The 17038-nt window shown below is 41.0% G+C and overlaps 1 protein-coding gene across 9 annotated transcripts in view; it reads left to right on the top strand.

Moving 5' to 3' along the window:
• NCOA1 (nuclear receptor coactivator 1) overlaps positions 1-13039 on the top strand; it is a 279034-nt gene extending 265995 nt beyond the window's left edge. For 6 of the 9 annotated variants that reach the window (XM_063713752.1, XM_024242456.3, XM_054548294.2 and 3 more), the window contains 3 exons: positions 780-963; positions 5337-5426; positions 10662-13039. In XM_063713752.1, the coding sequence (XP_063569822.1) occupies positions 780-963; positions 5337-5426; positions 10662-10832 (445 nt within the window). In that variant the 3' untranslated portion in view covers positions 10833-13039. Of the gene's footprint in view, positions 1-779; positions 964-5336; positions 5427-10519; positions 10577-10661 lie in introns of all 9 variants that reach the window. The other 3 variants (XM_063713754.1, XM_063713753.1, XM_024242465.3) reach the window with 3 other exon arrangements.
• Positions 13040-17038: the final 3999 nt, after the last annotated feature.

Here is a 17038-nt window from a genome sequence, read left to right as displayed (position 1 = left end):
CCTGGGAGTCTCAATTGCCAGTGAGTCCCAGGGTGTTCTCTTATAGATGGTCTCTGTACTACACTTCAAAAAATGTATGCCACTTCACTGGCACAGATACAATAAAACCATTTAATCGAAAACAATCTGAACTTGCACCATTTGACAGCACCGAATAATAACCTATGCCATAATTCATTTATTCATCAGGTATTTACTGAATGCCTGCTATATGTCACATATTAATAGAGACAAGAAATAAGTGGAACAAGGTACCATCATTCCCCTGAAGTATTAAGTCTAAGAGGCTATACAAGCAAACACAATATAAGGATGCTGTCTTTGAATCATTCATTTGTGTGTTCATTCATTCAGTGAACATTTATTGAAGAGATATAAATAGATAGATAGATAGATAGATAGATAGATAGATAGATAGATATATTCCAGACACTTTGCTCAAATAGGACATTCTCTGTTTAGATAGGTAAATGTCAGTTACCTAGAAGATTTACTTACATGGAAAACTTCCTTTCTTAATTATTTAGATGATTGTAGCCTAGCATCTCTGATATTGTGCCAGATAATTGTTATTTAAAATGAGCTCTTTTCAGTTGTTTAATCCCTTATGTAGACTTCAGAATGTATCTGAATTATATTAATTTGTATATATTTTAAGAAGATACAGCCGTACATGCAATTTAAGGATGTAATGTATTTTATTTGGAAACAGAATCTAGTCACATTATCCCCTTGTTCATGATCAGTGCATGTAATCTGGATTGTTTTTGAGTTTACAGTGTGTTCAGTCAAGCTGTCCAGAACCAGCCCACGCCTGCACAGCCAGGAGTATACAACAACATGAGCATCACCGTTTCCATGGCAGGTGGAAATACAAATGTTCAGAACATGAACCCAATGATGGCCCAGATGCAGATGAGCTCTTTGCAGATGCCAGGAATGAACACTGTGTGCCCTGAGCAGGTAAGTGGCACACTCGCCACACACATGCCACACCACATCACAGTTAATTCTGAGGAAAATCAGGTATGTTGACAGTTACTCATCAGAAATAGCCACACTTCTTTATTCTTTCCCACTAACTTTTAATAATTACTGGCTCTTAAGATAGACAATGAAAAATTTTGACAGACTTTTTTTTTTTTTTTTGAGATGGAGTCTCACTTTGTCACCCAAGCTGGAGTACAGTGGTGCAATTATAGCTCACTGCAGCCTTGACTGCCCAGGCTCAAGGGATCCTCCCACCTCAGACTCCTAAGTAGCTGGGACTGCAAGCACATGTCACCCTGCTCAGATAATTTTTTTACTATTTGCAGAAACAAGGTCTCACTATGTTGCCCAGGCTGGGCTTGAACTCCTGGGCTCAAGCAATCCTCCTATCCCAACCTCCCAAAGTGCTGGGATTACATGTGTGAGCCACTACTCCTGGCCTTGATAGACTTTATAAATAAGATTTTAGTTTCATAAAATTTTAGTGTTTTAGATTTATAAAACAGTACATGGCTGGGTGCAGTGGCTTATGCCTATAATCCCAGCACTTTGGGAGGCCAAGGCGGATGGATCACAAGGTCAGGAGTTCGACACCAGCCTGGCCAACATGGTGAAACCCTGTCTCTACTAAAAAAAAAAATACAAAAATTAGCTGTGCATGGTGGCATGCACCTGTAATCCCAGCTACTCGGGAGGCTGAGGCATGAGAATTGCTTGAACCCAGGAGTCGGAGGTTGCAGTGAGCTGGTAATTGCGCCACTACATTCCAGCCTGGGCAACAGAGCGAGACTCCGTCTCAAAAAAACAAACAAACAAACAAAAAGACAGTACATGTAATATAGTGTCTTGGAATATTCCATTATATTTTGAACACATTTTCTTCATTTCTACCTTTTAATTTAACAAGCATTTATTCATTACTTACTGTGTACAAAGATAGCCTTGTGGGACATGCATATGTACAAGTTGGGAAAGACAACATGAACAAAGGATCATTTTAATCACAGGACAAAACTAGTGTGTAAGAGATGGGCCATACGTGTTTCTGTCAGATGAGGAGTATATGCACAGTTGACTACTGAGGTCTTAAAAGAAAAAAGGCCTGGTCAAAAAAGACATTATGAAAAAGTTGCCTAAACAGAATAGAAAAAGAACATTCAAGATTGGTTATCACAGCATGACCTAGGCAGGATAGGGGTTGAAAGCCTAATTAATGTTAAGGGGATATTTATATTTTATTTAGAGAAGAAGTAATGTGGTAAGCTTTTTTGATATGTTGCATGCCATCTAAGTGTGTGGAATTTATCCTGGAGCCTCTTACAGATTTTTAGAAGAGAATGAATAAATTCAAAACAATATTTAAGATTATTGCAATAACTCTCTATAGTTGCTATTCTCATTATTCGTATCAGCAACCACAAAGTATGCTATGGTAACTAGGCTATTACCATGCAGCCATCATTTATAGCAAATCATAAAAATATATAAACACTGATTACCTTTTTTATCTTCAAATGATACTATATCACCTCATGTATAGAGGTGTATATTATATCACTTCTGTATCACATGAGGTGATATATGTATGTATAGAGGTATAATATAATGTATAGAGGTATATATAATGTATAGAACCTCATTACAATTTATTTCTATTTTGTCCCTCCTGTGCTACTGTTGTCATACATATTATATTTATATATGTTCTATTCCCTGCAATTTATTATTTTTTCTTTAGTCAATTATAAATTATAAATTTATAAATTCTACTTACAAATTTATAAATTAATTATAAACTATAATTGACTATTTAAAAAAATTTAAATAAAAGTTTTTTTATATTTACCCACATAGTCACCACTTTCAATTTTCTGCATTGTTTTTGTAGTTCTAAATTTCCGTTTGGTATTATTTTCCTTCTGCCTGAGGGTCTTGCTTTAACTTTTTTTTTTTCTTTTTTTTTTTTTTTTTTTTTTGTATTTTTAGTAGAGACGAGGTTTCACCGTGTTAGCCAGGATGGTCTCAATCTCCTGACATCATGTTCTGATGTTCTGCCCACCTCGGCCTCCCAAAGTGCTGGGATTACAGGCGTGAGCCACCACGCCCGGCCTTGGCTTTAACATTTTTATAGTGCAGGCCTGCGGCTAATGAGCTTTTCTATGTCTGAAAAAGTCTTTCACCTTCATCTTTGACTGTTCTTTCCCCTAAACTCTAGCTTGGCAGTTTCAGCTTTCAGTACTTTAAAGATGTTGCTCCACTACAGTGTTGCTGATGAGACATCTGTCATTTTATCTTTGTTCTTCCATATATGATTGATGTTTTTCCCCTCTGGCTGATTTTGATTTTTCTCTCCACCACTGGTTCTAAGTAATTTGATTATAATATGCTTCAGTATATTTTCTTCATATTTCTTATTCTTGGGGTTCATTGAGCTTCTTGATTCATGACCATGTAATTTTCATTAAATTTTGGAAAAAATTTTTTGTTGTCGTTTTTTGTTTTTTTGTGGTTTTTTTGAGACAGAGTCTCACTCTGTCACCCAGGCTGGAGTGCAATGGCACAGTCTCCACTCACTGCAACCTCCACCTCCTGGGTTCAAGCAATTCTCCTGCCTCAGCCTTCTGAGTAGCTGGGACTACAGGGGTGCGCCACCACACCCAGCTAATTTTTATGTTTTTAGTAGAGATGAGATTTTGCCATGTTGACCAGACTGGTCTCAAACCCCTGACCTCAGGTGATCTGCCCACCTCGGCCTCCCAAAGTGCTGGGATTGTAGGCGTGAGCCATCACACCCGGCCAAATTTTGGAAAATATCGATCATTATTTCTTCAAATAATTTTTGTCACCATCCTTATTCCTCTCCTTCAGAGACTTCAGTTGCATGTATAATAGGACACTTGAAATTGTCTCACATTCACTGATTCTCTAGGTTTGGGGGCTTTGGGGCAGTGGGATGAGGTTCAGTTATTTTTTCTTTGATTTTAGAACATGTATATTACTGTAGCCTCAGGTTCACTAATTTTTTATTTTGCAATATCTAATCTGTTTATCCAGTGTATTTTTCATCTCAGACATAGCAGTTTTCATATCTAGCAGTCATATTTGTATCCTTTTTATATCTTCCATATCTCCAACATATTTTTCATATCTGTTCAGTCTTTCCTCTTGTTTCTTAAACAAATGGAATATGGTTATTATAATAATTGTCCTGATATTTCTCACCTATCAGTTCTATTATCAGCATCATTTTTGAATTGATTTCAGTTGACTTCCTTTTTCATTGTGCATCATATTTTTCTGCCTCTTTGCATGCCTGGAAATTTTTTATTGGATGCAGACATGAATTTTACCTTGTTTATATTCCTACAAATATTCTTGAGCTTTGTTCTAGGAAATGGTTAGGTTACTTGGAAGTTTGATCCTTGCTTTTTTGTTTACTGTGACCAAAGCAGTATTTTTTCTAGGGCTAATTTTAACCTTACCACCAAGGTAAAACCTTTAATATGCTACATGATACTACATGAATTATGATGTTTTCCACTCTGGGGGGTGAAATCAGGGCTTATTCCCAGCCCTGTGGGGACTTTGGGAATTGTTCCGTGTCATCTATTCAGGTGATTGTTTCCCCTGCATCTATAAGCTGATTAGTACTGAGCTACAGACTTGAGGGCCACTGCAGATCTATTCCAGAGCTCTCTCTGATATTCTGCTCTGAGGATTCTAGCTGCATCCTCTTAACTCAGGGAGCCTGCCAGGCACTGTCTGGGTTCCCTTTGTCCATGATACAGCCGGAAATACACTCCAGGCAGTAGGCTGGGTGGTTGCCACAGTAGGGACTACTGAACTGTTAGGGATCACTGTCCTTCATTGCCTTTGTCTAATGTCTTCAGTGCCTTTGTTTCACATATTTTGTCTATTTTTTTAGCTGATTGAGGCAGGAGGATAAGTCTGATCCCTGTTACTAAATCTTGACCAAAGTGTGAGTCTATCACTAATTAACATACGTATGTGTGAATTAACTTTTTATTAAAGTATCATATATAAGAATATAGAGAAAAGTGTACAACTCAATGGATTTTTACAAAGTGAACACACCTGAGTAGCACTCAGATCAAGAAACAGAATGTCATCAGTACCCCAGAGGTTCTCCTTGTGTCCCTTACACACTCACTACCCCACAAGGGGAATGACTATCCTGACTTGTAACAACACAGTTAATTGCTAAGCTTTTCATTTTTGCTGTGCTGCTGTTACTTTTCTGTCAGTGAGATTGTTTTTCATTGAAGAATTTGGTTTTCAGCTTAAACAACTAGCTTGTAATTTGATCTTGTATTTATCTTTAATAGATAAATGATCCCGCACTGAGACACACAGGCCTCTACTGCAACCAGCTCTCATCCACTGACCTTCTCAAAACAGAAGCAGATGGAACCCAGGTCAGTAAGGAAATTCTAAGCCCAGAGCTGTCAAATGTACTCTAGATACACAGAGGTCATTGTATAGCATCATTAAGAGCCTGACCTTGGGAGTCAGACCTGGGTGTGAGTCCTGGCTCTGCTCTTCTTAGCTGTGTCGTCCTGGGCATGTTATGGAGCTTTTCTGAGCTGCTGTATAACCACAGAACTAACATGACACCTGCTTATAGGATTGTTGAGAGGATTCAATGAGATCAGTTCAGATGGTTTAACTCAGTGCTTAGATAGGATAAAGTGATCACAAATGGTGGCCACTAATTGTTATTTTGTAAATAAGCACAGTGCTAAAAACTCATCTGTAATCAAAATACCTCAGAAGATCTCAGTAAATTCAGACAAAACAGAGTGCCTGCTGTATACTTCACCTCCTAAGAAGTAAGTTTCAGAACAGCGCAAACAGCAAGGTGGCCACTTTCCTATATTAACCTAATTTAGAAATTTTGGAGGAAGGGCTTAATTCACTTTCGTAACTTTGGTTGAACTTTAGTCTCTCTCTTTTTTTTTTTTTTGAGATGGAATTTCGTTCTTTTGACCAGGCTGGAGTGAAGTGGCGTGATCTTGGCTCACTGCAACCTGCGCCCCCTGGGTTCAAGCGATTCTCCTGCCTCAGCCTCCCGAGTAGCTGGGATTATAGGTGCTCGCCACCATGCCCGGCTAATTTTTTGTATTTTCAGTAGAGACAGGTTTTTGCCATTTTGACCAGGCTGGTCTCGAACTCCTGACCTAAGGTGATTCACCCGCCTCGGCCTCCCAAAGTGCTAGGATTACAAGCATGAGCCACCACGCCAGGCCAGAATTTAGTCTCTTAATAAACATTTTTAACACAGGGATTATGCCACAGATGGCAGTAGGAAGACACATAAGATATGTTCCATCAGCATCTGGTGAACTGTGGGGAGAAGTGAGGAAAGGAAACTTCATTTGTAAAATGCTTGTGGTTTACCAGGTACTGTGCTATGCACTGTATGCATTATCTCATTTAAGCCTCACTGTAACCCTATGAACGAGGTAGTATTCCTTTTCTTCACAGATGAAGAAACTGAACATGAGGAGGTTTAACTACATGTACCATTCACAGTGCTAGAAAGAGGAAGAGCTGAGGTTCAAACCCAGGTCTTTCTACCGCCAGAGTCCACACTGTTTCTGCCATACCAGTTAGGGACTGCTGAAAGATAAAACACATCAATATATGCACATAAACTGTCACATAACCAAAGAAGGCAAATTATTAAATTTATGTTACAAGTAATGAACCATAAGCGTTCAAAGAAAGGAGAATTTGCTGAGATGGTCAGAAGAGCATTTTTGCAAGAGATAGAGCTGAGCTGAGCCTTGAAGGACAGTTACCAAGGCAAAGGGAAGGAAAAGTGTATGGTAGTTGTTGGAGGCTGGTGCAGAGGTAGATTTAGAAGTAGAAGGAACTGGAAGGCCACAGAAACAGGGAAATAGTAATATCTCAGCATAGTCCTGGGAAACCATATCAACTGAAGGTGAAGGGTTTATAGTAAGTATTCATAGGAATTAAAATTGGTAAAGTGGCTTGGGGCATATTTCCAGAGGCCTTGAATGCTAAACTAAGGGATTTGGATTCAACCCTATGGACAGAAGAGTCATCCCTAAAAGGGCACATCGATAGAAGTGCTAGTTTAGACTTCATCTTGGGAAGAAGGTGAAGGAAGATGTATTGGCCAGTTGAGAAGGACAAAGATTAGAAGACTGGGTTCACAGTCTAAGCAGTAGGAAATAGGACCTGAGTCCTCTCAAGGTAAAGAGAAGGCATTTTGGCTCACACCTGTAATCCGAGCACTTTGGAAGCCTGAGGCAGGCAAATCATTTGAGGTCAGGAGTTTGAGACCAGCCTGGCCAACGTGGAGAAACCCTGCCTAAAAATACAAAAATTAGCCAGGCATGGTGGCGGGCACCTGCAGTCCCAGCTATTCAGGAAGTTGAAGAAGGAGAATCGCTTGAACCCAGGAGGTGGAGGTTGCAGCGAGCCGAGATCACACCACTGCACTCTATCCTGGGCGACAGAGGGAGACTTTGACTCAAAAAAAAAAAAAGAGAGAGAGAGAAGGCATTTTAAGACTGGGGAGCCGGGCACGGTGGTTCATGCCTGTAATCCCAATACTTCAGGAGGCTGAGGCGGGCAGATCACTAGGTCAGGAGATCGAGACCATCCTGGCTAACACGGTGAAACCGTGTTAAAATACAAAAAAAATTAGCCGGGCGTGGTGGTGGGCGCCTGTAGTCTCAGCTACTCAGGAGGCTGAGGCAGGAGAATGGCGTGAACCCAGGAGGCAGAGCTGGCAGTGAGCCGAGATCATGCCACTGCACTCTAGCCTGGGCGACAGACCAAGACTCCGTCTCAAAAACAAAAAAAAAAAAAAAAAAAAAAAGGATCGAGAAAATGAAGAGTCTTCATTCACCAGATGTTTTTGAAAGTCTCAAACCCACAGAGACATTACTGGGCAGCTTGACAAATTAGTTACACCCAAACAGCCATGTTTTAAAGTTCCAGAGCCCTGCGCTGAAACAGTATTTGAACTGAAGCAAAAATTATGCCAGAAAATCTTCAGAGGCTGGGACTCAGCTCTCACACCAGTCTTCTCACCTGGAAGATCTGAAGCTTCTTTTGTGTCACACTTTGCCTATCTGAGAAGTTGTGACAATATAAGAAGTCCTTTGTGGACTGGTCTGAGACACTCCCTTTTAAGTAATAGTTTAAAATGGCTGAAATGGGTTTTAGAGTTTGTTTATAGTCTTTTCAGTTTTCTCTAATTTCAATAATACACTTTTTTTTTTTTTTTTTGAGACGGAATCTCGCTTTGTCGTTGCCCAGGCTGGAATGCAGTGGTGCGATCTCAGCTCACTGCAACCTCCACCTCCTGGGTTCAAGTGATTCTCCAGCCTCAGCCTCCCAAATAGCTAGAATTACAGGCGTGTGCCACCACACCCAGCTAATTTTTTTATTTTTTGTAGAGATGGGTCTCACTATGTTGCCCAGGCTGGTCTCAAACTTCTAGCATCAAGTGATCCTCCTCTGCCTCAGCCTCCCACAGTGCTAGAATTAGAGGCATGAGCCTCCATGCCCACCCTAGACTATCTTTTTAAAAGTTTTATTTTTAAAGAAGCAGAACTTTCTAGTTTGTTTTATCATGCCTTTATCAAGAACTTTTTAAGAATTTGGGGACAAAAACACCTTATGCTCTGCCCCAGTATTTCATATGTAGAAACATAAACATCAAATTTTATATGTTGACTTTTTTTTTAAATCATTGCCTAAAAAAGAACTATATTTTGTGGTCATGTGAAGTTTCAGTGGTAGAATTTTCTTTCTGTTGTGGCCAATCATGAATCTTGCTCCAGTGTTTTTGTATTTACCAGACAGCAGCTGGGGAGTGAGTTAGGCAGAAATATAAAGACAGATGTACAGAAAGGGAGAAGAAAAAGATGAGAAGAGGACTGGGGGAGTAGTGGGACTAGCTGTACTGGGGAACTGGGATGGGATAGGGAGGAGGTAAGACAGGAGAGAACAGGAAGAGAACCCAGAGAACAGAGGAGCGGGAAGAGGGATGGCAGGAGGAGGTAAGACAGGAGAGAACAGGAAGAGAAGAGAGGAGCGGGAAGAGGGATGGCAGGAGGAGGTAAGACAGGAGAGAACAGGAAGAGAAGAGAGGAGCGAGAAGAGAGCTGGCAGGAGGATCGTTGACCTAGGAAGAGAGGAAGGCCTGGTGAAGCTCTAGAAGGAAAGAGTCAGAATGAGACGTTACAGACCACAAAGGCGGGGCGAGGGCACAGAGGCAGCTGGAGAGCAGACTGGGTGCGTTGGTGTGTTATAGACACAAGAGAAAGAGCCCAGAGGAGGCAGTAACAAATGGGAGCGTATAGGAGCTAGAAGCCACATTTGAGAAACTAGGGAAAGGGAAAGAGAAGGAGAGAAAAGCAGTGCAAATCTAACTAGAGAGTTGATTCCTTAGGGCACTAGGAAAGCTCAGCTTGGGGGCTGTCTGCCTCATCTGAGAGGGAGGAAAGTGGAGATATAAATGGATTAAGAGGATAGGAGACCAGGGGACAGACTGGTGTCCAAATCTGATGCATACCGCATTTGACATTTGGCTAATGAAGGTTGATGGAAAACAATTTTTATTCGATTAGGATAGAAAAGTTTTCAAAAAAGCTGAGTGTAATTGGCATGAATTAGTGATAAATGACCAAAAAAAATACACCACTTATCTAAAATACTTTATGACCTATCAAACAGGAGACACAAGTTTGTCAAAAAGTTTGAGACACTTAGATGCACTTAGATGCCTTAGAAGGCATCTCCATTCCTGGTCTGGAACATTCACAAGTGTGGTATTGGCCTTAATCAGTTCTATGAACAACTTTTTAATAAGGCTGGTTGGTAAAGACTAACTTCTGGCTTTGTTTTCCCAATAGACTATGCTAGAACTGTGCAACTTTAGACATTTTTAAGGAATAAGTGTATTATTACTCAAAGTAGTGAAGGGAAAATTCACACTGTTCTCAAGGCTAATAGACGTACTGTTAATTTTAGCTCGTGTTTAAATGGATTGTCTATCAGGGGAAAAAAGTCAAATATGAAATTGTTCTAATGATAATTTGCTGTAATTCTAAAGCCAATATGTGAAAGAGCTGTGTAATAATATATTTAAATACTAAAAAATCTTTTGGACATTAACCTTAGATGCTTGATGTCCTCTTATTGAGTTGTGGTTTTGTTTTGCTAATACTGGTTGAAAGCCCTTAATTTTTCAGTGACATCATAAAGATTTTTTATCCTACTGAAGTCATCCATAGAATGGTTTTAAACCAGTTTTCTAAATATCATGTATTTTTTAAAACCTACCACTGGATACCCAGACTCTGAAACTGGGCTTCTCCCAATCTTGGCAACATTAGCAATGATACTCACTTTCAGTATTGATGGCAACCCTATAGGTGGCGTGACCATTCCAATTTTGATTTTATTTTTAAAGTGTGAACTTTCCAGAACCCTGAGCAAAATGAGTGCAGCGATTTTCTTTTTGTAGGACAAGAAGACAGAAGAGTTCTTCTCTGTGGTGACTACAGACTAGAGGAATGCTCTAGTGAGTTTCCACTTCAAGTAGTACCCACTCATAAGCCGGGGGGGCAGACCCTTCTGTCTAAACACATCTTTTATTTGTGTTCCAGCAGGTGCAACAGGTTCAGGTGTTTGCTGACGTCCAGTGTACAGTGAATCTGGTAGGCGGGGACCCTTACCTGAACCAGCCTGGTCCACTGGGAACTCAAAAGCCCACGTCAGGACCACAGACCCCCCAGGCCCAGCAGAAGAGCCTCCTTCAGCAGCTACTGACTGAATAACCACTTTTAAAGGAATGTGAAATTTAAATAATAGACATACAGAGATATACAAATATATTATATATTTTTCTGAGATTTTTGATATCTCAATCTGCAGCCATTCTTCAGGTCATAGCATTTGGAGCAAAAAAAAAAAAAAAAAAAAAAAAAAAAGGAGTTTGCTTTTGTCGGGAGATTGAAAGATGTTTTTGTTTCTTTCTTTGTAAAGGCCTTGGATATTGAAAAAATACCAAGGCAGAACAGTTGGACAATCTATTTCTTGAGCCAAATTTAATTATTCTTATTTTTGTAATCAGTCATTGGCTTCTTATCTGGATGAAGGCTTTTGGAGGAGAACCAAAACGACAAGTTCCAAGAAGAAGATGAAGCTCCACCTCCGCCGCTCAGTCCCAACCCTGCCCAGGAAGAAGGGTCCCGTGGGGCTTTGCCTGTGCCCGTCCACCAAAGGCTGTCACGTGTCTCGAAATCAGCAGCCCTCCCCATCCCAATCCCAGGCAGCTTGTGTGTACAATCAGCTTCTCTAGCAACTCTGTATCTGTTGGCTTCAAGAGAATATTTTGCCTCCACATATGTACCCCTTCTCCTTTTTTTAAAGATGGATTTAAACCAAGATGCCTCCAGGAAAGAGGACGAAATGAGTATATTCACAGAGGAATCCAAAAAATACAGTTTGGGGGAAAATGCAATAATTTTTGATGAGATGGGTGAAGGACAAGAAGTGAGTTCTGTCAATTATTGTAGATACAATTTTCTGATTAAATCTGGAAAAATAAAAGGCAGCCTGTTTTTTCTGCTTTTATTGTATTAACAGCTGAGGTAGCTAAAGTTATTTAAAATAAAATTAAATTTATGATCCAAGTTGCTTATTTTTCCCTTTAAATCTCATTGTAAATATATTTGATTTCTTGTAGAAATTGATTTCCTTCTGTTTAATTTTATGCTTTTATTATACTCTTGATTTTTCTAAATTTGTGTGTGAAATATAACATTGATTGAATTGCAGTTACATTTGGTTAGTAATATTTCATTATTTTAATAACTGTGATGCCATGTATGGATTTACTTTGGGGTTCAAATCAAAATGTCACTGCCAGAAAGAGCTGTTCCAGCTGATCTAGAGCATACTGCCTTAGAGTGTCCCTGGAATCATCTGAACAGAAGTGCACAGGCTACTTGTACAGAGAAAAAATTAATACTTTAAGGAAATCTTCATTTTTTAGATTGACTTTGGGAATTTGAATTTTCATCAGTGCAAATATAAATTTCTCTATCCTGCTCTGAGGCTAATTGGTACCATATTTCCCTTTGTGTCTTGTCACTCTGCCACATCCCATCTCATCCTGGCCTCTGAGTCAAGAACCCAGTGAACTGACTTTCTAGTTCTAGAAGTTCCGCTGCAAGGCCAGGAAAGCTTGAGAAAGGTATTGTGGAAGAAGCAAAGGTAGACCCCCATCACTCACCTTTGTCTGCATCCCTGGGCCTGTGAATGATGACAGCACCTGACATTCTGCACCAGCTACCTCTGCCTCCATGGCAGAGAAAAGGCCATAAGAACAGTGGAAGAGGAGCATGGACTCAGACTTCAAGGAAGAAGCCATTTCCCCAGGTCCTTCCTTCTGCATCTCACCACCCCTAGTTACAAATAACTCCATTGAACAGCATCTATTCAGAAACTATACCGAATAAAAAGATTGGTGGAAGGGCTCATGTGGTTAGCAACTATGAAACAGAAATAGGACACTCAGTTACAAACATTATCTCCTTTAGTTTTTCAGAAAGTGCATCCCTGATTTCATTCATTTCCAGCTTGAAAGCCAGCCATATTACTCTAGTCCCTACCAAACTGCTCTAGAAGGTCATTTCCATTTTGTTTGTGATATTTAGACGCGCAGACTTCAGGAAGTTCACCTTTAACTTCAGCATTCCAGATGAAGTTTCCTGACTCAGTGCTTTTGCATAAGGAACTAGAAAAAAAAAAGTGGTAAGGAAAATTGGAGATGCTAACATCCTCCCCCATCCCAACTGCACCTTAAAATATGCATGTCACCTTCAAGGTTTTATAATTGCACTGTTTGTTTTATGTATGTACAGATTAAAATTATTGCTACATTTGAGGAAAATAAAATTGCTTGCTTCTATGTAATTCCTGTCATTCCACAGGAAATTCACTTTTCCAGCTACTGAATAGAATTTGTTTAACAACCTCATGGGTTGCCTCTTCATTTACAGGGAAGAAATGAAATGTACATTCTGCAGAAATTGCCAAAGCCCAAATTAACTAACGAGTATTATAAAAAGGTAATAAAGCATCCCTGAAGCCAAAGATCCTCAAAGTCATCCTGATTTGAGCCAGACCATTGAAATTTGAGAAGGTCAAACTGAAGTCATGGTAGCAGGCCTTGAGGGGTTCTAACTGTGACATTGTCTGATGATTAAAGACTTCTAGGCCTGCTGTTTCTTGACTCAGAAGATCTGGTCCAGGCAGTACTTCATGGCCGTAGATGCCATGTCTCTCTCAATTATTGTTTTTTTTTTTTAATATATCAACATTTATCACTAATAGGTATTGAGTCTTACTTGAGGAGTCTCCTTCAGTGTGACGATGCATTTGATAGGAATTAGGCCCAGTTGTTTGTTTTTAAATCCTAAATCCACCAACTTGGCTAAGTAGGGCTAGGGTATAAGAGTTACAGAGGAAAGAAACATGAAATGCGGCTCAACAGTTAAAGACATTTATTTTAGAGAAAATAAACCTGAGAGGGGCTTCTGGCTGATTTCCATCAGGAGTGCTTTCTCTTACAGAGTAAGAGTATACGTTGGTTTTAGGGTGAGGGGGCTTATCACAAGCTTGGAATGTTTTTGTGTGAGGGAGAAGTTTTATGGCAGGGTCGGAATGTCTGGGCGAAGGGGAGGTTATCTTGGGGCTGACGTCTTTCTGGACAGAGGGGTTATCTCCGGATTAGCATGTCTTTGGTTGGTGAAGAGTTTGGAGTGTTGCTGGTTGGAGATGTTATTTGTGGTTTATGGTTATGCTGACCTTAGCCATTAGGCTGATGCCCTTTGGATTTAGGCAGTTTTTGATTAAGGTGAATTTTAGAATGAGGGGCTTGTCCAAGATGGCGATGCTCCTGCTCTGTCATAGGGTAAATGTGATTCCAGAGGGCTCAAGGAGGGTGTACTTCCCACACACATTCCTAGACCTAAATGTACACAGATTCGGTAACTGTTTTCTGAAGTCATATTTATGGGGAACAAAACCTTTTTTTTCCATAGTTGGGATAAGGTAAAAATGAAACTTCCCTTAGATGAGGTTGAACATTGATTTAAAGTTACCCTGAGGTGTAGGGGTGAGGAAAACAAAAACAATTGAGGACAAAGTGTGATTGTTATAAGGAAGTTTCACCTTTGTGGTTTCACCTAAGGTAGGTTCCACTCCTAAAGAAGACCTCAGAAATGGTCTCCTAGGCCCTGACAAAGAAAAAGCAAGGACAGTTGTCTGCTTACAAAGGCAGTTGTACTGATTTCCTGGTTGACAGTAACCGCTCTTCCCAGAAGGGCACCTCCACTTGAATAAAATGAGTAATTCAGAGCAAGCTTGAGCCTTGACCATTCCTGTGCCCCTGAAGATCTTGATGATTTAATTAAGCCCATAAATTCTTTTTATTGGAGAAAACTGCCAAGGGAAGCGTGTCTGTCCAGAACCCTTTCTGCCAGCACTAAATTAGTTTTCTGTCTATATTTTCATTGCCCCGAGAATTCTTAACAAGATGGAAGGAACACAAAGTTCTGGCTTTACTCACTCATTCAACACATTGTATTGTCTTTATCTGAGGAACTAGGGATATGAAAGGATCCCGACAGGCATGCGCCCTGCCCTAGTGGAGCTTATATTCACATCAGGGGACTTAGATCAAGATAACCACAACTGGATTAATTCCAACTGTGGAATTCACACAGGAGAATTCCAAGTGGGAATTTGTAAGCAGGGCCTCGTCTGGAGGCGAAGGCAGGTTCCCTTGAGGAAAAAATGGCATTCAAAGTGAGGTTTGCAGGTGATGAGGAAGTAGCTCAGTGGAGAGCCAGTGAACAGAGTTGTGAGAGGCAGCACGTGGGGAGGCCTGGAGACAGGGAGGAGCCCCAGAGAGCTGCTTGTTTTAAGTTGTTAGCTAGCACTCTCCTGAGCTGGCATCTATATTAGAGTTACGTCAGCCCATGGCTCCAGGAGGAACAGCACTAGGCATTGGGATCCTCACTTGGAAATTATTTCAGCTCATACCTAAGTCTCTTCCACAACTAGCCCTGTCCTGCCAGAAATACAGGCTTCTGTATCTTCTACACAGTAGTCTGTAGCTGGTGACAGTATTAAAAGTATTCGGAGAGAATAAATTTGTAACAATTTCTAAAATACTTTTCTGCACATTATCTCATTTAATCCTCTGCTGTCCTTGTAGAGGGTTGTTAGAAAACAAGCTCTGGGTTGGGTGCGGTGGATCACGTGAGGTCAGGAGTTCAGGACCAGCATGGCCAACATGATGAAGCCCTGTCTCTACTAAAAATACAAAAAAATTAGCTGGGCGTGGTAGCGTGCGCCTGAGTAGGTAGCTACTCAGGAGGCTGAAGCAGGAGAACTGCTTGAACCCAGGAGGTGGAGGTTGCCATGAGCCAAGATCACACCATTGCACTCCAGCCTAGGCAACAAGAGCGAAACTCCATCTCAAAAAAAAAAAAAAAGCCAGGTGCGGTGGCTCACACCTGTAATCCCAGCACTTTGGGAGGCTGAGGCAGGCAGATCACGAGGTCAAGAGATGGAGACCATCGTGGCCGACATGGTGAAACCTAGTCTCTACTAAAAATACAAAAATTAGCTGGGTGTGGTGGCGCACACCTGTAATCCAAGCTACTCCGGAGGTTGAGGCAGGAGAATCATTTGAATCCAGGAGGCGGAGGTTACAGTGAGCCGAGATCGCACCACTGAACTCCAGCCTGGCAACAGAGCAAGACTCTGTCTCAAAAAAAAAAAAGCTCTGAAGGGTTATGACACAAACACTACCATTTATCAGTGGAAACTGGGAGTTGAAACCAAGTCTAATTCCAAATTCTGGATTCACTATCCTGGACAATATGATTTAGGATGGATTCTGAGTCTGTGGACTTTAATCTCTTTGACCTTAGGCAGTGCTTTCATATGTGAAATAATTAGAACAGCTTTGAAAAGACAGGCAAGGACTCTGAGGTTGAGAAGAGAGGACCCGGCCCCTTCTCTGGAGGCGGTCAGAGCCTGCACTTTGGAAGCCTCAACTAAATGGGGGTTATCTTTGGCATATGGTCAGCAGGGTGTCCCACTACCGTTTGGGAGAAGCATTCTGTGCCTGCATATCTAAACAAGGAATGAAGAAGGAGTCTATGAAACTACAGGGTCATCCCCTTAGCTTAAAAGAATTTTGGAAAATGTGAGTTCCTTGTGGGGCAGGTATAAGAATGACTGACAGAGGATCCTTTTTGTGAGGCAGAGGAATTTTAGGACCCTACAGTTCACCCTAGGTTAGTAGGTTTCTTGGATCAGACGTTGGAAGAACTCGCCTTTCCCTGGCTCTTGATCCTACTGCAGACAAAGAATCGTTCTCTTATGCTGTGGAGTTTGGCCCTGCTCTAATTATTTATGCTTGTCTCTGAACTGGTAGTTTGTACAACCAGCAGAAGCAAGCAGTGTCCACAGGTGTCCGTAACAAACTTGAGACATTGGCTTGAGAAAAGAATTACATTGAAAGGAATAACTTCTGTTCCATCAGATTTTCCTTACATTCCAGTGCCAAGGAGCCCTCAGGTAAAGAAAAACCCCAAGACTACGGTATGGTATTTACTCCTTTTTTCTTTTTAGAGTCAGGATTTCTCCCAGGCTGGAGTACAATGGCATGATAATGGCTCACTGCAGCCTCAAACTCCTGGGCCCAAACCATCTTCCTGCCTCAGCCTCCCAAGGAGCTGGGACTACAAGTACATCACTCAGCTAATTTTTTTGGGGGGGGTAGAGGCAGGGTCTCACTATATTGCCCAGGCTGGTCTTGAACTCCTGGCCTCAAGTGCTCCTCCTGCCTTGACCTCCCAAGTGCTGGGATTACAGACGTGAGTCACCGAGCCCAGCCTTTATTCCATTTTTGATGAGCTGTTGCTGTACTGACACGGTACAGCAGTGTGGGAAGTACAGA

This window comes from Pongo abelii, chromosome 12, assembly GCF_028885655.2.
Source record: "Pongo abelii isolate AG06213 chromosome 12, NHGRI_mPonAbe1-v2.0_pri, whole genome shotgun sequence".
Classification (NCBI taxonomy): domain Eukaryota; kingdom Metazoa; phylum Chordata; class Mammalia; order Primates; family Hominidae; genus Pongo; species Pongo abelii.
This window is presented reverse-complemented; position numbering and strand designations above follow the sequence as displayed.